At 34.0% G+C, this 26,354-nt stretch overlaps 1 protein-coding gene across 2 annotated transcripts in view; it reads left to right on the forward strand.

Annotated features, from left to right (window-relative positions):
- Positions 1-26,354, forward strand: part of NRXN3_5 (Neurexin-3-beta) — a 175,215-nt gene that overhangs the window by 26,837 nt on the left and 122,024 nt on the right. Inside the window, exons 2-6 of one of the 2 annotated variants that reach the window (XM_051217780.1) lie at positions 13,023-13,316; positions 16,183-16,907; positions 19,597-19,737; positions 22,156-22,317; positions 24,658-24,977. In XM_051217780.1, the coding sequence (XP_051064203.1) occupies positions 13,023-13,316; positions 16,183-16,907; positions 19,597-19,737; positions 22,156-22,317; positions 24,658-24,977 (1,642 nt within the window). Of the gene's footprint in view, positions 1-13,022; positions 13,317-16,182; positions 16,908-19,596; positions 20,378-21,027; positions 21,167-22,155; positions 22,318-24,657; positions 24,978-26,354 lie in introns of those variants that run through there. The other variant, XM_051217779.1, reaches the window with a different exon arrangement.

Consider the following 26,354-nt stretch of genomic DNA (forward strand, 5'->3'; position numbering starts at 1 on the left):
CATTCTTGTTCATTCATCCTATACATAAGTAAATATTTCCATCACAACTGTTCAATAGTCTCATAGTCAGCTTTCTTGTCATTTGTTCTTATTAATATCGATTTAACCATCATCATCATCACAATGTATTGATTGATAAACAAGGATAGCATAGAGGCATATCAATAACTATTGGTAGAACTCTTTATCACTACTAAATGATATCATGAAATAGACCAACTATATGTTTGTTTTATAAATGTACACATATATTATGCAAATGAGATAAAAGCATAACTCTATTACCGTCTAACTTCGAATGAATTTCATACTTGAAACTATCCAATCTAATTGTCAATAGACTGACTTAAGAAAGAATGAAATTTTTCAGGTTCAATAAATCTTCAGTGAGTTTCACACTTGAAATGATTAAAATCAATCATAATTTCTTTAAATATCTAGACACTTACTTACTTACGCCTGTTACTCCTCAATGCAACATTCTCCAACCAACTCTGCTCTAGACCTTCCTTTCTAGTTCTATCCAATTCTTGTTCATTCTTTTCATGTCAGTCTCTAACTCTTGGTGTAATGTGTTCTTCGATCTTCCTCTTCTCCTTTGGTCTTGAGGATTTCAAGTGATGAGGGTTTGGCCTTGTGAGGCAGTTGGGTGCTTTCCTCAATATGTGTCCTATCCACTTCCAGCACTTTTTTCTGATTTCTTCCTCCACTAGAATCTGATCTTTTCCCTCGCATATTAGGTTGTTGTTGATAGTGTCTGGCCAATGGATCCGAAGTGTTTTACGTAGACAACCGTTGTTGAACACTTACGTCTTCTGGATGATGGTTTTCGTAGTTGTCTAAGTTTCCGCCCCATACAGGAGATGTGTCTTGAACGAAAATGAATGTATCTGGTGGGAACAGTTGTTAACTACTATGATGTCATATATGAATGACAGAGGACTCTATGATATTAGTTGATATCTCTATGCCTCATTTGACCATTAATGATAATATGTTCTTTGTTATCAATAGATACATAGGGATGATGATGTGTAGATCGTTGTCGGGCGTTCACCTGTCGAATAATTTCTAAGAAAACGATTTAATGAGAGACTAATTCTAAGTTGTGGATAAATAAATTGGAATGAAGTAATTTGTACTCAAATACCTTGTACTTCAACATGCAATTCTGATTAGTGTATGATAGATTAGATTATAGGAAAGCTAGAACCGATCAAATCGAAACGTGGTATCAATTAATGATGTCATTAGATTGTAAGCAAGTTAAAGTTTGTCAAACAGTGACGTAGTTTCATTCCATTCAGTCATGTGCCATTAGTCCAAACCAAATCGTTAAGTGACAGTTCTTCGTTTATAATAACCGATTTTTGATCGAGATCATGAATCGATTGATGTTAGACCACCATTGAAAACCTGGAAGAACTGGACGGCCGTTCCTTCATAGTATGGGACTACTCAGTGTCAATGCGCATTGGGACAGTGAATGACTTCATAAAGTTTGTCATTTCTTACCCGCTGATAACTCAAAACTAGAACTTTGCTGTTTTAAACAGTTCTTGACGGAAACTTCACTTACTTACAGTAACCAGTGTTCATCAAATAAAAACAGTTTGTAGGTTTTTCTTTATCTCCTTACTTCTCTCTCTCCCTTACTTCGTCATGACGTAGAAAAACCTCGATTCAAAAATGTTTCATTCTGAAGACTTAAGTTCGAGCTATTTTTTACTAAGAAGTCGGTACAATTTACGGAAGATTCTGTAAGTCGATAAGAATCTCTTGATCAAGGTTCCGTGCTATTTGACATTCATCAACAAGGTATATCTGTAATCAAAGGTAAATACATCTCAGCCTTATAAAAAGTCATCCGCTGTGTGATTATGATAAATTCTCTGATTGTGATGCTGGGTAACTTGAGATTGAATTCTCCACAGAGCATCAATTCTGTCAAACTTACAAGTAAACTGTTGTAACAAGTGTCAAATAGCACGAACCTGGGTCAAGCAGAGTTTCCAGTCTGCGACCTTCAACCAAAACTGTGACCATATTGTAACTTAATCGATAGGATTCGGTCAACCATGAGAACTTGACTTTAGTCACTAATAACTGATCAGTCAATTATAAATAAAATTCCATTGGAAATATTCGTTTCAAATAATAAAACGTCACTGAACCCCAACCATTATTGCCTGATATAAGTATTCTGTGCCTTCTTTGATGTCATCCTATCTGACGTTAATTGCGCTTACAAATCGGTAATTTGTGTGAATGATTAATACATAAGCGGTCTTATGTTAAATAAAACTCTTTGTACAATTAATGGAGAGTCAGAAATTAATATAAAATATACCGTTTTTTTAGTTTAAATCGATCTACCAGTATGAAAACTTGACACCCCATATGATGAAAGATAGATATTTAGGTTGTCGTTAAGTCGATGATTCAACTTTAGAGCATGTGGTGTCGGTACTGTCCTACTCATTGGCTTCTCGCGGCGGTGTTGTTTACGAAATTGAGAGGACGAAAAGCGGGTTAGTGGATATGAAGGATCCATCTAGAGGAGTTGGAAAACACACATTCCAAACCAATGGTGCACATCGGCTCCACGATCCTGAAAGAACAATTGGTGTATGAACCATTCATTGATCACCGACTACCATGAGACTGGATCGCCTAACGTTGCTCCACTGTCTTGTGGATTAAACGTTTAAGTCGAAGGCTTCAGGTGTGGCCCCTCAAGAAAACCGCGTGTTTCTGTGTGGGCACTTGGTCAGTATCCCAGCTCACACACAAATCAAGTGACTTGAGTGGGGGCACATATGTATTCGGTGTCCCTTTGTACCAATATTTATGTGTTCATATAATAAAAACGCCAATGTAATATAACAAGGAAATGTTTCCTCACAGTGTTACTACAGGTAATATTCAATTTGACTAATCTTAAAGATCTAGAGGTTTATTAAAAATGTCAACGGCTGAATAACACAATGGCATGAATATACTATACAGGCTAAATTAAACCAACCACGATGAGTTTTCACACACTAGGTATCCAATCAGAAAAGCCTTTAGTGAATTTATGGAAAAGTAAACAATGATATTGCGAAATGTCAACTAAACCCTTCTTCACTTCGCTTAGTTTATGAATCAAAGGCACAACGACAAATAAATTCTTTCTCATAGATATAAATTATCCGTCTACCAGAAACCTTAAAATGACCAGCATATAGTTTGAAAAATCCCTACAATGTTCTTAGCCAACGATAGATATTCAAAGTGATAATAGTTGTTACCATGATTTAACATCAGCCATCATGCAAAACTGGTCTGTAGTTAGACGAATAGATGGATATTGTGCACCAAGTTTGTTTCTGGATTAAAGTGTTAGAACGTAGAAACAGTGCACAAAGATAAATTCACTTGGTATTACTTATTTGAATCTTTCCATTGATGCTTAGGACTGCAGTTGATCAGTCTCTTATTGGCATATGTACATCCTATGACGATCGCCTCGATATTGCCTTAATTTACACGCATTATAAGCAGAGATGGATAGAGACTAGCAGTGGAATCGAGGATGAGCAACACTTCGTCCTATTTGAGACTCGTCAACTGGATGTACCTACATCTCAGATTTGATGTTCACTATGGGACTCAAACCCAGTACCATTCACTTTAAACATCATCACGTTATACATTGATATTTTCATTGATTGCTTTAAAGTCACTTTCATAATTCTAATTAATTCATACTGTTACCATACTTTTATCAATAAATGTATTATGTAATTTGAAAGTTGACACTTTAATGTGATAGTCTACTTTTCATCATCAATAATGAGAATATCAATGATAACAAGTGTTCTTTGTCACTAAGTATTAGACAATGATGAATGATGCTCAATTTTAAGTTTTCTTATTTAACTGCGTAACTATGCTTGCTGACTATGTTTATATTATATATATATATATATATATATATATATATATATATGTATCCTAACAAATTTATGACCTACCAAAGCGCTGAATACCATAAACACTTCAATATAATCACTAAGAATCGTTTGCATAGTTTTCATTTTTTGTTTATATTCTCTAATAAGAGATTAAAAGTGATTATAATGGAATTTATTGAATGATGATGGAAGAGGAACTTATCAAGCATGTATGAAGATGATTGATTGTTGTGTGATCATTTCTGTGCATGTAATAATAATAGTCAATTATTCATAAATAATGAATAGTTGTAAGTCAAGAGCTTGTTGTAATATTGTGTATTAGTGTAGCCAAATACATATGAGACTGACTCAACCAGTCAATCAATTACAGGCGGCATAGAACCTAGAGAGATTGATTCATGGTTAAGGCGTTCAACTTTTAGCCACTAATTCTTTAGTTCAAACTCCGTCCTATCTACTGTGGTTGAGGTAAATGAGTAGTGTCATTATCCTTCACACCTAGTTTGTGACTCATACCTAAATACCTAGTGAATCAGCTAATTTTTTTATTTTCCAACATGAAACATAAAAGATATGTATATCTGTTTAAGTTTTCACATCACATGGACTCAGAGCAAATACCCCAGAAGTAGAACTAATAACAGTATTATTCGTAGTAGAAAACATCAGGTTCAAGAAGGAATGAATTGGTAGAACTAAAATCATGATTGTTTCAAGACTATATTTGAATTGATTGAAACAGATTCTGAGTTTCGTGGTTCAATGTCTACGATCACTTGTTACAATAATCACTTAGGCCCTAACCAAGTAATCTTCATCAATCTACACGACTTAAACTAGCAGTCAATGAATTAATGAACTGATGTTATGCTTTAGTTTGGTACTGAAAATACAAGTATTATTATTACGTATGGATTCTAAGATGTTCAATACAAAAAAGTTATGGATAACGAAATAATTACATGTTACACAAACTTTCCTAATATATTACGCTAACAATATTTTGCATATTGATCAAGACATTAACGCTTTTGGATAACGGCTCAGTAGTCTACTGGTTAAGCGATCGCAAGCAAAACCGAAAGTCATGGGTTCGAGTCCCACATGTGAGGTAGTGGACGCATTTCTGAAAAGTCTTGTGTTAGGACGAAACGGTCATCCAGTGCTTCCAGGTTTCCAATGATTTTCTAGCTTATATCGAGTCATGAATTCAACTATTGAAATTATATATTCTTTTATTAAATACTATTCAGTTGACTTTAAAATGTCGACAATTTTTGTTTGGTTTTCTCATTATTTTATTACATACATCTTCTTGGATCATTTAATGTACACTATGTTGGGTAAGGAAATACTTAAGGGTTAATCAAGGTATCGTATAGGGCTTATTAACTATTAGCTATACATTTATGGGCAAGAGGCTAGTTTGAATTTTAACTAATATCTCTCTAATCGGAGGAAATATTAAATGTAAATCTTAAAGAACCCGTAACTCAACATCATCCTATTTCCAACTTTGTCTTTCCTTTTATTATATATCTGTATCAGAAGGGGGATTGTGGATATTATAGTAATTTCAATAGTTGAGATCATGAGTCAATTGAAGCTAGACCACAATGGAAAACCTGAAAGTACTAGACGGCCGTTTCATCTTATTTTAGGACTCCTCGGTGGCAGTGCGCATCCACGATCCCACCTCTCAAGATTCAAACCCAGGACCTATCAGTCTCGCGTGCAAACGCTTAACCTCTAAACCACTGAGCAGGTATCTAATGGTGTTAACGTCTAATTTCAACTAATCCACGAAATTGAGCCACCATCTACTATTGTCTCCAATGAATTACTATCTCATAACAGACACGGTTGAACTCCGCTGTTCACTGCTACTCACTAGAACTCCATGAAATACCTCTTGAAGCCAGTCATCAGTGAGCATATGTTGATTAGTATCAGAAGTGGTTCAATTCTCACGAGGCGGGATCGTGGATGTGCACTGCTACTAAGGAGTCCTACAGTAGGACGAAACGGCCGTTCAGTGCTTCCAGGTTTTTCATAATGGTCTAGTATCAATTGACTCATAATCTCAACTATTAAAATTTTCTAGATCTATTTCAGTTTTAATGTAACAATTACAAACTGATTCATTTTATTGGTTACTCCATTCATTCATTCATTCATTCACTCAGCTGGAAATGTATTCAATTAATCAGTTATGAAACAACAAAAAATGTGAATTAAATGACAATATTGTAACCGACTTAATGACAAACTGTAATGTTTTGTGTATCCTTTTTGATCTATTCTCATAATTCTGTCATAAACAATTCATCATTAATCATTATTTTTTGTGGAATAAAATATAATTGAGTTTACTTGATGTCAACTATAACCCATATAACCGATTAAATATTGATAGATGTCGGTAGCTTTGTTATAAGTAGTATCATTGGTTATAATCAGAATTTATCATTATTCATTATTGTTAATTTGAATTAAAACTAAATATGATGTAGTTGATGATAATTGCAGGTATCATCTTTAAATACAATGTTCACTTTGATTCCTTGAGTGAACATCAACTCTGATATACAGGTACATCCAGCTGACGAGTCCCAGATAGGACGAAACGACCGTCCAGTGCTTTCGGGTTTTCAATGGTGGTGTAACATTCATCCATTCATGATATCAGTGTAAGCTCAACAATCTCCACAAACCCTTACTAATATTCATAATGTCTTGAATATGGTTCAAATTCCGTTAATGACTGGTAGTATTTAGTTAAACATAGTCGTATATGTCCCTCAGAGGTTTAAATCACTCGTTCCATAGAAAAGGAAGGCGAATTTTGTTCATTTGACCGGTATTCGATTGGTTCATTCTATTCGTATAATCTGTAAAATATGCTACAACAAATCAGAAAAACTATTGGGTAGAACAAAACAACCGCTGTCTTTGTATATATCTACATCAACACCGATTAATCCTTAAACACCAAGATATATCTTTGTTATTATCATTTAATCCATATTGATCTAGGAGAAAGTAAAATTTTAAGATCGTTTCACTCAACTAACTCAATAGTTATTAGGTACAAATCAAACTAGATATCCAGTTTGATAATATTCAGTCATATTTTGATATTGACATAATCAATGCGGGATCGTGGATGCGCACTGCTGAGGAGTCCCAAAATAGGACGAAACGGCCGTCCAGTGCTTCCAGGTTTTCCACGGTGGTCTAGTTTCAATTGACTCATGATTTCAATTTGTGAAATGTCTAAAATCTCCACAAACCCCTTCTGATAATAAACAATGTATTAACCAATTTTTGAAGAAATTCTAATTGTTCAATTCCATTAGATCTCCTTCCAGATCATGTCGTCTAGATTGATAATGGAAATTTCATGATAAGACAGCTTATTTCTTAATGCTTACAACGTTATCAAAAGATAAAGGTTATAGTATAGAGAAATGTTGCAAGATTTAATTGATTGTTCACTAATCAATCAGTAGACAGTTCTTATTTTTTAATGAATATTTTATGGAAGGCTATGAAGTGTTTAACTGATTTTATATAATAGACCTATTGAATTCTTTTGAAGGCTAATTTGTCTATCGAATCTAGATTGTACATTTTCTTAAGTCCTTATAAGGATATGAATAGATTTTTGAGAGTCCCTACATTGTTCCATTTTATAGGTTACGATTAGATACTTGAAGTTATTGATTTATGATTAGGGTTGATTAGTTTGTTATATAAGGCCAACATGAGAAGAATTAAACGCTTAATACATCTTTACTCTATGATAGTAAATTATCATTGTTTTGTTACGTTCTACAGCTCATCAACTATTCACGTGACAAAACCCTTATTTAGCATACAGATTTCTATGACCTTGTCTTTATGCTAAATCAAAGACAGGTCAACCAGTACTAGTAGAATTGGATCAATTCTGAGTACTTTTTGATCCTCTGTATAGTAACTTCTCGCCTATTTTTGTCCGTTTGAATCCAGAGCACAAATCTCAACTTCCACTGTGTGAACATACTTGGTTCATACAATAGCAAACCATACCGCATCACACCATAAAATGAAAAATAACGATACTATTTTATATATATAATCATACGATTTACTAATCTTAAGATATTCCCAATTGATTAGTTACAGTTTCTCACAACTAAAGCCACTTTTGGACTAGTCTTGTATAATTATTACTTATAACAGAAGGGTTTTGTGGATAGTATAGTAGTTTCAGTGGTTGAAATCGTGAGTCAACTGAACCTAGACCACCATGGAAAACCTGGAAGTACTGGAAGGCCGTTTCGTCTTATTGTTTGACTCCTCAGTGGCAATGTGTATCCACGATCCCGCCTCACGAGATTTGAACTCAGAACCTATCAGTCTCATGCGCGAACGCCTAATCTCTAGACCACTGAGCTGGTCGGCATCCAATAGTGTTAATGTATAATTTCAATTAATCCATGAAATTGAGTGACACATTCATCATTTTCATCCATCAGGGGTCCTATACTAGAAGGAGACGACGATCCAGTGCTTCCAGGTTTTCCACCGTGGTCTAGTTTCAATTAACTCATAATCTTAACTAATAAAATAATTATAAATTAACACTCAGAAAGAGATTTATTCATTCAATTATAAATGTTTCATTGTTAAAAATCACTTAATGATTACTTATACTACCGAAAATAATCAATAGATTTCTGATCACTTACACACACACACACGCACACGCACACATGCACATAATCGATTATTGTTTTTTTCTTCTTCTCTGTTTTTTTTTCTTAATGTATACAAATATATAAGTATTGATTAGATTTTTTGATGTTCAGAGTACAGTTTTAGTACAACTGGCCTTATCATCAACAAGATGAACTCGAGAATTATATTTGTTGTTTATATGCGTGCGTGTGTATGTGCATGTGTGTGTGTGAGAGAGAGAGAGAGTTAATGTACTTCAAACTTCATACCTACATAGATACATACACATAACTGATCAAATGCCAATTTCATATTGTACTTCTATTTATTATTTAAAGAAATTCTTGTAACTAGTTAGTAATAATATTTGTCAAATATCTTTTTGTTGTTGTGGTGGTGGTTGTTTATCATAATAAATTTCACCTTAGTAACAATGTGGATAAACAATTAGTTCAATAAAAGTGGAATAAACTTAAAGAATTTTGTTTTTTGTTCATAAAAGTGATTTCATTTTTTTTTACTTTTTTTCCTTTTACTAAAAAAAAAAACAAAAAACAAAACAAAATGGAATTCAATGGTTGTACTTTATAATCATCATTCTTAATTTATCTCATATATCTTTAAGTAACTAACTAACTAACCAACTGACTATCCATCTTCTTATCCATCGATATGTGTATCAAAAAGGTTTTCTTAAATAGTTCAATATTGTTGATCTAAGGTAACTCTTCTGTTGTTATTGTTTTTGTTTTTGTTATTCTCTATTGGAATGTGTTGATGTAATAATGTGCTTAATAATAATAATAATAATAGTGATAGAATGTAACTATTTGACAATGTCACATAGAAACTATTCCATATTCAATCATATACATTAATATGTAACAAATAATGATTATTAATTAGTTTCTGCATAGTTTTCTTTCATAAAGTCTTTCTTTCTTCCTTTCTTTTCTCTTTCTTTCTTTTCTTATTATTTTTAGTTTAATGATGTATCATTTAGAAGTGGAGGGTAAAAAAACATTTAAACATGATAAATACTGCTATGTAATTATACTTGAATGGTTAGAAATTAGTTAGTAACAATGGAACTCAATGTACATTATGAATAGTTGTTACTATGTGAGACATTGATAAACGGAAAATTATTGATTGTATTAAAGTTCTTATTAGAATCATAGTTATTCTGTAAATGTTACTTAACAATATTGTTTTCGATTAGATCCTTAACAGACTGTACTCTAATATCAGGTTAGGTCAGGTTCAGGTTACACCTGTTACTCCTCGTGAAGGAGCATAGGCCACTCACCAGCATGTACTCTAATATACAGTCATATATATATCCACTTTATGAGTCAATGATAATAACAATGAAATAAATTACATAACTAAACATCAACAGTTAGTAAGAAACCTTTCTTCATGAAGCTGCAATTCAATGAACGTGTAACTGGTGATATGCTACATGATAGATTGACTAGAGTAGTGAAGAGAATGTTTATTGTTTCACTTCAATATACAGTCATATTTATTATATGCATATATGAGTCAATGATGATAACAGTGAAATAGATTACATAACAAAGTGAAAAATAAAAATTACTAGTGTGGTAACAAGTGTACTAGTTGTGATAAGAATAATAAAGGTTTGAATCAATGTTACATAATGAGAAATAGGGTCAGTGATTAGGAAAAAATGGAGACACATCCATAAAAATTACAAGGCTACGTAATAAGAAGTGTTCAGATAATTAGACAATGAAACGTATATTTGAGAGGAAATAAACCAAAATGGTAGGAGGGGGTGAAGAGAAATAAAAACGAAGAGAGAGCATGGAGTACAGCTATCATCACACTGCCAATCTTCACTTTTCACTTATTTCTGTAATCTATCCCACTGTTATCATTGGCTGGTAAACTATCTTGATTGCTTTAATTCATTTCGTATATGCATATAAATACATTACTGTATATTAGAGTAAAGCCTAATGAGGATCCAATCGAGAACAATATTGCTCGCTTATATATTAATTTTAATAGTTGAAATTATGAGTTAACTGAAACAAGACCACCGTGGAAAACCTGCAACCACTGGACGGCCGTTTCGTCCCAATGTGAGACTCCTCAGCAGTGAGCACCAACGATCCCGCCCCGTGAGGTTCCGACCCAGGATTTATCAGTCTCGAGCGCGACCGCTTAATCTCTAGATCACTAAGCCAAATGTCAGTTATCATAAGTGTCTGAATCTTAGATGAGACTAAATATAACCATTGTACATTCAACATCTCGTTAATATTAGTTATTGTATGATCATCGAAGTGTTCCGTCCATAGATAGAACAACTTTGATCACAGTAATTTTCATCATTCACAGTTGTTTTTCAATTAATAATGAAGTTAGACAATAACACCATTGGATAACGGTTCAGTGGTCTACATGTTAAGCGTCCGCGCATGAGGCCGAAAGTCCTGGGTCCGAATCCCATATATGGGATCGTGGATGTGCAGTGTCTCTGAAGTGTCCTATACTAGGACGAACCGCCCGCCCACTGCTTCCTGGTCCCCAATGGTGGTCTAACACTCATCCATCCATTTTTGGTAACTAAGTTGATTGGCCAATATTCGAAGGTCATTTTATCGAAGACACACCCACGAATTTATTTTTGTAAGGACTGAATTTTGATTGGTCGTTTATTTAATACAAATGACGAATTGGTCTAATCAACAGGATTATCTTCTTCATGTACAATCTATAACGTTATTTCTGATTTAAAGCTTTTATCGATTGATCGATAGATAGATAGATAGATTGATTGATGATTATAACCATTGTTTCTAAAATCGATAATTATCAGTAATTATTTACGCTTTCTGATAAGGATGGGAAAATTCATAGGATAATTTTACAAATCAATAGTTAGAAGGAAAACTGATTGACGAAATGGGTGAGATCATAGTTTATGAATAATTTAGACAGATTTAAGATATCAGTATAGGGTTGTGAAGATTGTTGATTTTTAATTGACATCATAAACTGATTGATGTTAGATTACCATTGAAAACCTGGAAGCGCTGAATGGCCGTTTCGTCCTAGTATGAGACTCCGCAAACGTGTGCATCTACGATCTTGCGCTCTTGATTCGGATCCAAGATCTTTGGTTTCGCGTGCGATTAAAAGTCTTTGATTTTGGCGCGAAATTTATTCATTTGTATAATCAAATAGCATTTTAATACTATAACTGATGTCAGTTCGTGATGAAAAACCTAAATCAAATTTTTAACCATAACTTCTAGTTCCAAATTTTAATCATAATTCGTCGCACTAATTTCTAAGTCACTTTTGACCTTAGTAGGTAGGTGACTTTATCAAAGTTATTCTGGAGTTACTTAAATGTCATTCATAAATTATACAAATCTTGTGAGATTCAATGTGGGGCGGATTAAGTACAGTTATCTTTGGGTGGTAGTATTATCAGTTATATTGTTAGAGGCATACATTAAGCTTGAGGGGCTCGATTGAACTTCATATGCCTGGATCTGCTTGTTAAATATCTTAGTTTTGAACACTGTGTAACATCAGTTGGTACTCGAAGTTAATCCATCAAGAATTCAATAGTGGTGATTTTTGCACTGTTTGACTAGTAGCGAGATAATTACACTTCACCTTCATTAGCATCAGAATTGGAAATTCCAGTCTTTTTGATGAACACATTAATATTACGTTATTAACTCAATGATTGATCGTCTATATGCACTGCTGAATAGTCTCACACGAGGATGAATAGTTGGTCCAATACATCCAAGTTTTCAACACTGAACTAACACTGGTTCAGGATTTTAATGAAACTCAACAATCTCTACAACCCTATACTGATAAGTTTTCTTGATTGTATGAAGAATGTGCTATAAACAAATTTCATTTTATCGAGATAACGAACAGACCTAGGCTAGACATCCATGGAAAACCTGAAGGAACTGAAAAATGGTCATACAATATCACGAATTGATTGAAGTTATGCTTACACACAATTCAATCTTGATTTAGTGGTCTAGAGATTCTGCATTCACATATGAGACCTAAGGCCCTGGATTCGACCCCTGTCCAAAGGCCTTTTGGAAAGCAGAGCTGAGAGGTCCTATACTAGGATGGAACATTCTTTCAAAGCTTCCAGGTTTTCAATGGTTGTCTAACTTGAGTTGATTTATCTTCACAATCTCTAAATCCATTAAAATAATCTTTGTCATTTGAAAACGAACTATTTCTCAAATGTTTCAATATCTTTATCGATAAGTATCTTATATAATATTTAATCTATTCTCTTTTACATTAAACTAGTTGCCAACAATTTGCTTAATGACAAGATACGATTAGTTGACGGAAATCAATTGGCGCATGTTCTATTAAATACGAATAATTTACAAAATCATTATCATCAACTCATAGCTAAATCTGTGATTGGTTCACCCTACTTAAATATTGATCCTAATGGATTACCGACAAGTATTCAATTTCCAGCTGAACCAGTCAGTGGATTGTTTTTAACTCCTGCCATATTGGAACAAACGAATAATTTATTGGATCAGTTCAATACATTTGGTTGTCCATGGAATTTAACAGCATGTGTTTCAGGTAATTGCAGACATTTATATTGCATGTGTGTGTGAGTGTGCATGTATTTTTGTATATTAAGAAACAGATAAGATGCTTTAATTACAGTTTACATTGAATTTGCCCTTCGGAATACATTTGGTTGAATAACTTGATGTCATCACTTAGTTGTATGTACTTGAACATTATCACGTTACTTCATTCTAATCAACTGAGTTCGGCAGATTAGTTCTAGTAAATATTAGTTCTCTTAGAGATTAGTTTAAAAACCTCTCAGTCAAGATCGACACCTATCTGTGAGAGGAATATCAGCGTAAGTCATAAACAGTCGGATACAATGAACATAGACTAACAATGTGTTACATGAGGCGAGAACTCAATTGAGTATTACATGAAAATTATTTCATACTATTAATGATAAAAATATTTTAGTCATGGATTTACTCAGATACACATCCGCTGTTTTCGCCATAATTATTAATGCTGGAATGTGTCATCTTTGAGAAATATCAATATCGACATAAACAGTTTACTTTTGAGATAGAAATCCACAGTCAGGTTGTATATTAAAACATTCAAATTAGATTCTTTGGATCAAACAGAAGTCATTTCACACAATATTTGGTGCATATAGAATATTTTCGATTGATGATATCAGCTTATGATTAGAAAAAGTAATTTATACTTTTTTGATGGAGTTTTGTTCTCTGAGTTAGATGGTTTAGTCGTGGAGCTTTCATTGTTCTTCTGGACGACATCATCAACACAAACTGATTACATTCACTAATCTATCAGTGACTCGTGTGCATTCTGTATTTTTTTCTTATTAAAATGAGATGAATATTAAAGAAATGTGACTTTTGAGATTGTCATATGAAAGATTTCATACACATACTACCACTACTTCATCCGCTTGTTACTCTTCGTGGAGGAGGATAGGCCGCTGACCATTATTATCGTCTCATTACTCCATATTTATTACCAATTAATTATTGCCTCATTGCTGTGATTTTCTGAATAAGTTGCTGTGTGATTAGGCATTTCATGTATATTGTTGTTGGAATTGTGAGTCATAAGTGAACTAAGTCTAACAGAGAAGTGATCTGCTGTCTATCTTCATCTCTTGGGTAAACACTGATTTGGAAGAAGCTTTGGGATGACTTGGTGTTATCATGTTGGCTGCTGTTTCCTGGTCGATCTGTCGATTGATGAGTTAGTCACTGATTTAGCTAAAAAACGGTGAATTAGTCGACACTTGAATTACAAAGAGAGAAAGAGAGGGTGATCGTACAACTATTTTATTGCCGTTACATCCCGATCACATGGGACCAAATTCGAACTCAACCAAACAGTCTGTTGTTTTTCCTAACAATAACATTTTCATACAATTTGGTTAAATATGAAGGTTGCAAATACGTTTATCTGATAAACACAAGCTCATACAAAACCTGGGTGAATCAGTTCAAACATTTATTTTCAACCACTCATTAAAAATCAGTTCAACATTTATGATATTCCTTTCATTGCAGTTAATAATTCTTGTCCATTATCAATTTTCAGTTGGGATCAGATTAATAGAAATTCATTGATTAATAACGCTAACCTTATTGTGTCTGATACGTCAAAAAAAACTGACATGTCAGTCAAATAGTATTTTAAAAGTTTAATTCATGAGTCAATTAAAGCTAGACCACTATGGAAAACCTGGAAGCTCTGGAATGCCGTTTCGTTCCAGTATGGGACTCCTCAGTAGTGCACATCCATGATCCTGCACCGAAGGGACTGGAATTCAGGCTGGCCGGCATCCAATGTTGTTAATCTCTAACTTCAATTTAATTCACGAAATTGTGTTCAATGAGCTACTATCTCAAAACAGATGCGATTGAACTCTACTGGTCACTGCTACTCACTAGAACTCCAGTGAATACCTCTTGAAACCAGTTACTCGTGAGTACATGATATTTATTATCCCAGGAGTGGGATCGTGAATGCACACTGCCACTGAGGAGTCCCATACAGCCGTCCAGTGCTTCCAGGTTTTCCATAGTGGTCTAACCTTAATTGACCCATGAATTCAACTATTAAATTACTACAATCTTCACAGAAAACCCCTTTTGAAAATAGTATTTTATTTTATTGATTTAAGAATTAACAAAACAAGTGTATTTACCCCGTTTACTCCACTGATTTATGCATCAAATCCATAATCATACAGAATTCTGTATGAATTTTTTTGTTTATCCCAATAATACCAATTGTTTTACCTAGTCAGATTACATAATTCACTTTTTATTGTGTTTAGATCACGTAATCATCAACATTACTGTTAATTAGCTAAGAAGGGGTTTAACAGAAATGTCTGGACTTGGTAATGTCATTTTAAATGTACCATATAATTTAATACCATTTCGTCTAATGCATAAAAGAAGAAATGCTCTGTCTAGGTATTGAATTTATAAAAAAACTTGGTATTTTTAGTATGAGATTGGTAAATTTCAATGAAATCATGTATTATTCAATGCCAGACTACCATAGGAAACCTGGAAGTAGTAGATGGTCATTTCGTCTCATTATGGGACTTTTCAGCAGTACATATCGACGATCCCGCAATGTTGTAGATTGGTTGAAGTTAAACATTAACACCGTTGAATACCAGCTTAGTGATTAAGAAGTTAAACGTTCACGTGCAAGACCAAATGTTCTGGGTCCGAGATTTGCATATGGGATCGTAGATGTGCACTGCTATTGAAGAGTCCCATACTGGGACGAGACAACTGTCGAATTTTTCCAGGTTTTTAATGATCTCAACCAAAAATTCAACAATCTCATCTTGATATTTTAATATCCCACTTATTATTATTATTCATTACATTTATTCATTATATAGGTGAATTTACTATTCGATTTGGTTTATTACCTGAACAAACAACACCAAATTCTAAAACTCATATCCTTAGCTTTATAGCTTCATATTTTACTAATCAAGAAAAACTACCATGGTTACTTGAATTTTATATTTTCACTGATAATTTATTGATTATTAATTGGAATCAATTATCCAATAAATCAATATCCAATATTATTATTCCATTAACAATAAATCAATGGAATATTATAGAAACAACAATTAATTTAAAAACTAATCATCTCATTGTCAAGAATAATAACCAACAATATAAATCTAATAATATTTCCAATGATAATCATGAATATCCATGGTTACCAATGGTTACTATGCATAAAATGGAATCATTCAAACAATTTATTGGTTTATTATTTGGACATGCAACCCAGTTACAAATGAATACGAATCAATCAATTATTAATTTTGCTCTAAATCATTTCTATATTGAATCATCTGATATAGTGAAATATCGTAAACCAAAAGATTTAATGAATGTATTAGATCAAATACCAACTAATCCAATTAAATATATATCATCAGTGAATTTCCCTGAAGGAAGTTTTGTACGCTATGATTTTATGAATCGTTTACAAAGAACTGTTGAAGAAGAAGTATTGACCATTAATTTCACATTACCATTTGGTGTTACATCGGGTTTATTATGGTTTAGTGAAAGTGATCAATCAAAAAGTTATGTATATATAAAGGTAAGTAAGTAAGTATAAAGGTTTATCTAAGTAACTGATGGTAGAGTTTGTAGGAGAGCTCCTCATGAGCCACTGCCAACTCCAAGTCTGGATAAAGGAGGAGGGTAGGACATGGGGTTAGTGACTCCATCCTGTGGAAAACTAACTTGCTGAAAAAAACGCTAACCAGAAAAAATAATTAAGGAGATTGTGGGACTTGAGTTTAAATCCAATTGATACTTATTAGTATTGATTCTCTGTAATTTTGATGGAAATAATAGTCTTAAATGGATTCGAACTTAGGTCAGTTAGTTTTACAGTTTGGAATGTTATCATTGAGATATTCAAACTGCTACTGACTTCCTGTGGAACTTATTTATTTATTTATTTATTTGAATATATAAACATTGGTACAAGGGGGCACCAGATGCATATGCGCCATACAATAACAATGAGGTTAAGAAGAGATAGAGAATGTAAAGTGTGTATAATAAAAAGAAGAAAAACAACGAACAGAAATTAGTGTATGGGAGAGAGAAATACATCCAGGAAGGATTCTTACAGTTAAAGAAGTTATGTTCATTTCTATGAAGAAAGTTAAAGGTACAACAGGATCACCACTGGCATCTATTTTGAGTCATGTCTGACAACGTCTCAAATTACTGCATTGCACCATCCACAGGACTTCAACCAGGGAGTCGTGAAGGACCGATAGAAGCCAGTTCTGTACAGCTTTTTTTCATACCACGACACCATGTCATACACTGACTACCTCTCCGCTTTTTCCAAACAATTCCAGGGTGGAATTCTCTGGGACGACATTTTTTAGACGAGCCCAAGCTAACGAACTAGGTTTTTCAAAATGATAACACCAATTAAATTTTCGTTTCTGTGCCAGAACACACGATGCCGAATCTCTACATTACTAAAATGGTGTTGTCAATGGATGTCAGAAATCCTTCGGAGACAACAGTCATCAAATACAGGGAGTCGTCAAACATCCTCAACTCGGTGAGGTTTGCTTTCACCAGCATGGGCAAAATTGCTCTCACCAACGCGTTATAGATCCGACTTTTTACAGCCAGACTAACATCACAAAGGCACCGAATATGGTCCAGATTGGTATAAGCCGATCTAGCTTTTACTATACATGAATTAATCTCATCACTCACGCCACCACCAGCACTTACGCAGCCACGCGGATACATGAACTTCTCGACTACTGCTGTCTACTCACTACTCAGAGTGATTTCCGGATCAGGGTTCTACCAGTCTTGTAAGGTAGGACTGAAACATTTACAGTTGACTGATCACTAAGCATTGATCAGTGTTATGTTTGTTCAGTCCTTAGTTCTGATCGTTTCAATCTTGATCAAAGTAATGCTCCTTGGTGGATTTAAACTTGAGTCATCCGGCACTGAGGACTGGTCAGTATGACACTGTTCATTATTCAGTTATTAATATTCAAACAATTCTCCTTATTTTATCTAGTCAGTGTCTAAGTAAATCTTTAGCCAGGATAAGTGTAAGTTGATGTTTTCTAGGGTTTGAATTTCGAACTCTTGATGACTATTACTGCAGGAATAGTAAATACGTACTGTCTTCTAGAGGAAAAGATAGTTAACATACACAGATAATTATGTTGAATTACAGTAATATACGAAACAATCTCAGTCAGTCAGCTACAACGTAGAACCAGGCACATATGTGCATCGGTCCAATTTACCATACCTCACTCATTAGCACAACAAGATGAACGCCGGATTCATAGAAGTAGTTAATTCACTGGTGGCAATATACAAAAGATAGATTGTCTATAAGGATATAGTACAGCAAGAAAGAATTAGTTGGTAGAAAGAAAGATATAAAGCAATTTAAATATCACAGTTTAAGAGAAGACGGAGAGTGTATACACTGACGTCATTGTGATCGATTCTCAGTCATATCATCCAGAGTCTTCAACTATTGGTTTCGATAGTCACGCGGAATTCAACCGAGTAGTCTGTATCTACCAACATGGCTCAGACTAGAAGTTAGTGACTTCATGAACTGATACCACGTTTTGGTTCAGCCACTCCTAACTTTCTTCTAACCATCCGAAACACTAGTCAGCATTGCACGTCGTGGTATTCAATGTTGAGACATACGTAACACGTGACTTGACCATCTCATTCGTTAAAGATTTACAACCTCATCAACTGATTGACCATCATCATTCCCTAATACCTTACGTCTAACCTCACTATTACTTACCCGATGATTCGAGCAGATGCGAGCAATATTTCTAGGACATCTGTGGTCAAATACTAGTAATTTACGGGTATCTTCTACTCTTAATGCCCATATTTAGAAGAAAGATTACAATGTTCCTAACATAGTGCATAGTGGCATTAAAATCCAGGATGCTGGCTTTGTCCTATTTGGAGCTTGTCAACTACGTATACCACGATCCAAGTATTATTGTTCATCACGCAGACATTCAGTTCAAGAACTTTCCACATCACACAACAACGCGTTATACTTCTATTTTAGAGCTAGTGTTTTAGCCAGCCTGATTTAACATAATTACTCTATGTGCAAGATGAATGGAAATTATCAAAGGGTAACAGTAACCATGACAACATAAACTATTTTCAAAACTACCTTAAATATCATTTGCTAATTATAAATTTCATTTCTTTTTTTTTCTTTCTTCATTTAACAATTCAAGAATTCATTACTCTATTATATATATGCAATTACTGATCAAACTGGTAAAGCACAACGTACAGTAACTGAAGAGATATTTCTAAATTCATCATTAATTCCAGAAAAACCGCAAGTTTTACAACTTATTCGAGATCGAGATAATGTAAGTTGGAATTAGTTATATACATATATGCTATTGTAATTAAATTATTATAAGTATGAAGTTGTGGAGATTTGTTAAGTTTTTGTGTTTTGAGATCATGAATCGATTGATGTTAGACTACCATTGAAAACTTGGCAGAATTGGACGGCCTTTTCATCCTTATTGTGGAATTCCTCAGTGGCAGTGCGCATCCATGATCTATGCTCGCGGGACTCGAATCCAGGGCCTTATTGTCTCTAAAGAAATTCCGATGACAGTGATGATTGCCATAATGCATAAAATCGAATACACCAAACATGAAATGAATTAGAATATTCATTTACCTAACTCCTTGAGCCTTCACGATGACCTTGAAGGTAGTTGTTGTTTGATTTTACTACATAAAACTTCAAGTTATAGGGAGGTTAAAGTCCCTCCAACAAAATCATGCATTTGATCTACAAATCTTCTCCACTATACGAATATAACAACAATACCGGATCCATACTATATAACTAAGGAGATATTCGTGGAAAAGTTGCTCAATCTGATCTACAATGAAACAAATAGTTTGTTATAGGATATAAAACTGATTACTTGTCGAAGAGGAAAGTTGTTTCTGAAAAAAACTTCGAATGATATTCTGCATACAACCGATCAAATAAATTAGTCAACTCAAGGATGGCTTCAATAAAGACTTCAAATAAGTCAAATACATTCTCAGATATTCACTGAAGCATCATAAAATAACAGAAACGAATGAAGAACTAAACCTATGTATTAGAAAAATAATAAGCACAATGTACATTATTGCAGAGATTAATAGGAACAAGGTTAAATGTAAGTCGAAACAAAAGACTTATCAGTCAGGAAGTATACTGGAAGGATTTCTCTCTCTCTCTCTCTCTCTCTCTCTCAAACGCATATACACTCATCCCTTATAAAGAACTCTTCATTGGAGAAGTTCTTTGAACCATTAACGTATGCAACATAAAATGTAACACAGATTATTGAATGTGAATAAATCCTAGTTTAATTACTACTGAGGTGTCTTTGATCGATTGGCCAACTCGTTTTGTTAACAAATGCTTCTAGTCAGTTTTCCAATTACTTAGTTATTCATTTATACAAAAAGAAGAATCTGACACATTTGTGCATCAACTCTATTTCCAATATCATATTAGTACACTAACATGAAATTGTCAGGGCAAATGTTAGATTAAAAGATGTAGTAACAGCATCATTCTTATGATAGTCTGAAATTACTTGTATGATTCATTTCAATAGTCAGTGGTTTCATGAACTGATGACATGTCTTTATTTGACCACACTTGTCTTTCTTTCAGTTGAATTCTATACCATGCTACATTGTTTATTAAGGTAGGGAATGGTTTGGCATATGTCATAACCATTTCAATCGATGAATATTAACAGTCTCATAAACCGATTGGTTATCTTCAACTAATAGCCTGCTCCTAGCTTTATTTCTGATAAGTCTTGCTAAACGAATGCCCGATCTGTTTTCCTAGCCTCTTCTAATAACCGTAAGCCGAAGTAAACATAAGAGAAAAGGTTAGTTAATGTACGGAAAAACTAGGGTCTGTATAATATTACAGATGACCTTAGGCTTCTGGAACCATACTAAATATAGAAGCGGCATAGAAAATATTTAATCAGAAATGTGACACGTGACTCTTCACATTCTAGATGTTTCTGAGAGGGTCTGATCAATGCTGATTGGGTAAAATGTTCCCCTAGTGTTTTCTGGGTTCCTATAGTCTTTTCTGAAGAATACTTTGGGACACCTTAACAATCTCCTCCATCAAACTTCATTTATTGATTGATCAGGGTGCATTCTAGCATACTGCTTCATTAAACTGATTGTTTAATTATGACTGATATCCTCAGATATGACAATGTTCTTCATGTAAATTCTATACTACCTATGTGCTTTACAAATCTATAGTATCCGACTTCCTTACTCAATAGATCATTAGTGATATAGTAATGGTTTTTCAGTCCATTGTATTCTCAATACATTTGAATAATACAAGGTAGTTGTAGTTAATTCCAGATTTTTACTGTTTGTATTTTGATGGAGTATTGTTCTCTAAGCTGGATGGTTTGGTCGTGGAGCTCTCATCGTTCTTTTGAACGACATCACAAGCACAAACTTTAGGTAGACTTCTACCTGTTTAGTTGTTTACAAGTAGAATTCTACTTGAAGTTTGTGATGATGATGTCGTTCAGGAGAACGATGAAAGCTATATGACCAAACCATTTAGCTCAGAGAACAAAACTCCATCAAAATCATCCATTTGGGCTACAAATCTTCTCCACTGTTTGTATTTCATGCTGTTATTCAACCCGTAAGATCTAAAGTTAATTTCAACCTTTTTTATTTTCAACTTTTTTACGCATTTGATATGTTCACTGTAGTTGACAATTACACTTGATCATCGTAGCCAAGCAAGTAGATCAATCGCTGGTCGAGCACCTTTAGTGTCGACTGATGGAAAAGTTTATCTTGGTGGGTCAGTTGATCCAATCAAAGATACTGAAGGCAAAGTCGATAGAACTTTTGAAGGACGTATTACAAAGGTAAGTTGTTTGTTTACAAAAAATTGAATGTTTTTCAATAATTTTCTGTTAGACATATCAATGTAGTGCAAATTAAGCGTCTACAACATTACTACTTCTCTTAAAATCAATCAATTGTGTTGTGTTGAGTGATATTCGACTATAATGCTGATAAACAAGGTTTCTATTCGCTAAATCATCCGGCTGTATGAACGAGAAGACTGAGGATGAGAAGAAAATTGTTTTCTAACCAAGTGAATCGAGAATTAACTACACGCGTATACATATATAAAATTTAATAGTTGAAATCATAAGTCGATTGAAGCTAGATCACCATAAGAAACCTGGAAGCACTGGACGACGTTTCGTCCCAGTATGAGACTCCTCAGCAGTGCGCGCCCACGATCATGATCACGGGATTCGAACCCACGGCCTTCAGTCTCGCACGCGAGTGCTTAACCATTAGACCACTGAGCCGGCATCCAACGGTGTTAATGTCTAACTTCAACCAACCCACGAAATTGAGTGACACACCCACCACTATCTTCAGTGAGTTACTATTTCACAACAGATTCTGTTGAACTCCACTGGTCCCTTAGAGATTTAAGTCATATTTCCCATCAATAGTATATTTTTCTTTAAAAAAGAAAGATGTTTCAGGACCAACCGCGTATGCTTATCATTTGACTGATATCTGATTGGCTTATCGCACCATAGTATTATGCTCTTCATTCGATTTAGTTGATTGAGGCTGAATTAATAAGAGTTAAATACTAATCAAAAGTTTATTTTTCATTTGAGAGCCAATTTTGATGATGGTCAGGGATATGTCAATCAGCTCCATGTAAATAGGGAATAAAGTGGAAGTTACAACATGATCCTTCACTTCATTGTGCTGTCAATTAAAGTCTACTGGTTTAACTAAATCGAGAACAACGATTATGCTGGTGGGCGGCTTATGCTCCTCCACGAGAGTAAGTAAAAGAACAACGATTATGGAAGGGGTCATGTACTAGAACAAAACAGTTGTCTAGTGCTTCTTAGTTTTCAATGGTTCTTTAAGATCAATCTGTGATATTAATCTTACCATTTAGTAATTGCTACAATCCATTACAGTAACATATTTTATTGACAGAACTAATTTAGTTTCAAAACATTTACAGTTGTGATTGGTAGAATGAGATAGAGAAGAACATTCATCACCGTCATATGATATACCATGAGAAGTTAAAAGAATAGAATTTTCTTGAAAATGAGTTTTTACACTATGGACTGACTTTAGTTAGATAACCCTTTAATATCAGCAAGGATTAGGGACCCATTTCATCCCAGTATGGATTTAAGCAACGTTGTCTATCCACGTCCACATTAACAGTTAAACTCGCGACTATTTAGCTACTGAGTTGGTATCCAGTGGCTTATATCTCTATCTTCAGTCAATTTCCAATATATATTACATAATGGAATTTTGCTAAATATTGGTGCAGATCTAGAATACAGTGGACATTTGTTTTAACGTTTTATGGAAATACTGAATAAGTGTGTTAACACAACCATGTCACGGATGGAACTCATTATCTTCCTGTTGAGTGGATTATCTTCATACTATCGGTTTCACATTCAACAATCCCAATTCACAAGATATTAGATCACCATCATTAATTCCAATCAGTAACCATAGTTTCATTCTCCAGTACAGTAAACTCTTAGTTTTACATAAGTTCTACATATTTATGACTTCTTTTATTAACCAATTATATATGATCCTTACATAAACATCATTTTAATAGTTGAATCCATGAATGAATTGAAGGTAGACCACCGTGAAAAACCTGGAAACACTGGATGACCTTTTCGTTCTAGTTCGGGACTCCTCAGCAGTGCGTATTCACGGTCCCTCCTCGCGAGCGCTTAACCACTAGACCACTGAACCGGCCGTCCAGTACTACCAGGTTTTCCATGGTAGTCTAACTCCAATTGATTCATGGATCCAACTATTAAAATTACTGTAATATCCACAAAACCTTTCTCTGATTATAAACATCATTGTTAGAGATGGATGGACGTTAGCGATGAAATTTAGGATGCACGTTCCATCCTTTTTGGCACTTGTCAGCTAGATACACCACCATCCCAGAGTTAACATTTACTCCAGGAACCAAACTTCATACCATTCAATTCAAACACCATCGAGTTATCCACTTAGCTACTGAGTCCAGATAGTCACTAGTTTGCTTGTATAGGCTTTTTGAACCTTTCCAATGTCAAATAATCATTGAATTAACAATCTCTTATTGATTTTTTTTAATTACTTTCTATCTTCATTTACAATCTATCAACCTATCAATTCCTTAAATCTAGGCTGAAATTACAAGAAAAGGTGATAAAGATGTTAATCTTTTAAATGTATTAATTGATCCTAATTGGAAAGATTCTATTCAACCAACTGGTATTACAGATGTTAGATTTCGTTTACCTAAAGCTCAACTTATTATTGGACCAACTTCATCAAATAAACGTTTTACATCATTAGAATCAGAATTTTCACGTATACCAGTACCGATTACATTTATGGGTACAGATGATTCAATTGTACGATTTGATACATGGAATTTTGAATTATATAGATCATTTGAAATTAAATTTTCTACTTATGAACCAAATGGAATATTATTCTTTGTGTAAGTTGTGAATGAAATTGAATTCACGTTTTTTTTTCTTTTTTTTTCTTTCTTTAAATGATGAGACTATCATTTATGGATCACGCTTTGAACGATGCCTTAGTGACATTCGTAATGTCCACCTAGTAACTAGAATGTAATGAGGATTATAAACCTGTATGAGGAATAAGGATTATAATATACAGTTAATGGTCAATGTTAGAATCTTCATCAAGAACTGACATCAATTAAAATGCCAAAACTCTATTTAACCAAATAAATGAATGAATTTTGCGCCAAAATCCCAGACCTATTATTCTAAATCTGATTGGTTCGTTCATAAATTATAGTCTCACCGTTTTTTCGTCGTTCAAAATTTATTTCGCTTATATAATGAAATCTGATATGTTCGTCAACAACGGTTCCTTTCTTGTTAAAGTCTTTTTTTCATTACAGATTGGTGTATTTGATTATACGATAGTATTTGTCACTAATATAAATTGCCAGCTATAACTAAGATAAAATACAAGATTATTGTTATTACACTTTAGATCGTTGAGTAAGAGTCTGATAGTTGAAATTCCGACGTTTCTTTTTTACTTCAAAATGGGTCAATAACATATGTTACAATCAAAAGATAACTGTAATAGACATACATGAAGATTATTCAGTCATGCATATCAAGCATATCCGAACTTTACATTGTATTAAAAGTGCTATTTCAAAATGATATCCTAAAGTGATATGTAATAATGATGTATATAAAACGTAATCTTGAACAACAATTTCAGTTGGGTGTAGAATTGTTCAGCAAATGCCCTGGTACGGTTAAGTGTAAGGAGAGTTAGCTCTCCCTCTCGAAATGTTCTCACATGGTCATGCGTATACAACCACTGCCAAAGAATTCCTACTCATTGCCTTCTCGTGGCGGGGGTGTTGTTTATGAAATTAAAAGGACAGAAAGTGGGTGTGCGGTGCTCTAACCGGGTTGGTGAACACAGAGGATTCATCTACGGGAGTAAGGAAACCTTGATTCCAAACCATATGTGCTCCCGGATCCTGAATGAACAAATGGCGTATGAACCAATTGTTGGTCACCAGCTGCCATTGGACTGCATCTCCTTATGTTGCTTAACTACTTTGTGGATCAGACCTTGATATCGAAGGCTCCGGATGTTCCTTTCCCCTAAGGAAACCACGTGCTTCGGTCTGGGCACCTGGGCAGTATCATAGCCCTCACACAAATAGAATGATTTATGTGGCGCATATCTATTAGGTGCCTCCTTGTACCAATATTTATGTGTTTAAATAAATAAATAAATGAACAACACAACTATGTGAGATAAATTTAAGTTTCATCCAATGCTAATATGTGATAGATCTACATTTTAATAATGA

The sequence above is a fragment of the Schistosoma haematobium genome, chromosome 7 (assembly GCF_000699445.3).
Source record: "Schistosoma haematobium chromosome 7, whole genome shotgun sequence".
Lineage (NCBI taxonomy): Eukaryota > Metazoa > Platyhelminthes > Trematoda > Strigeidida > Schistosomatidae > Schistosoma > Schistosoma haematobium.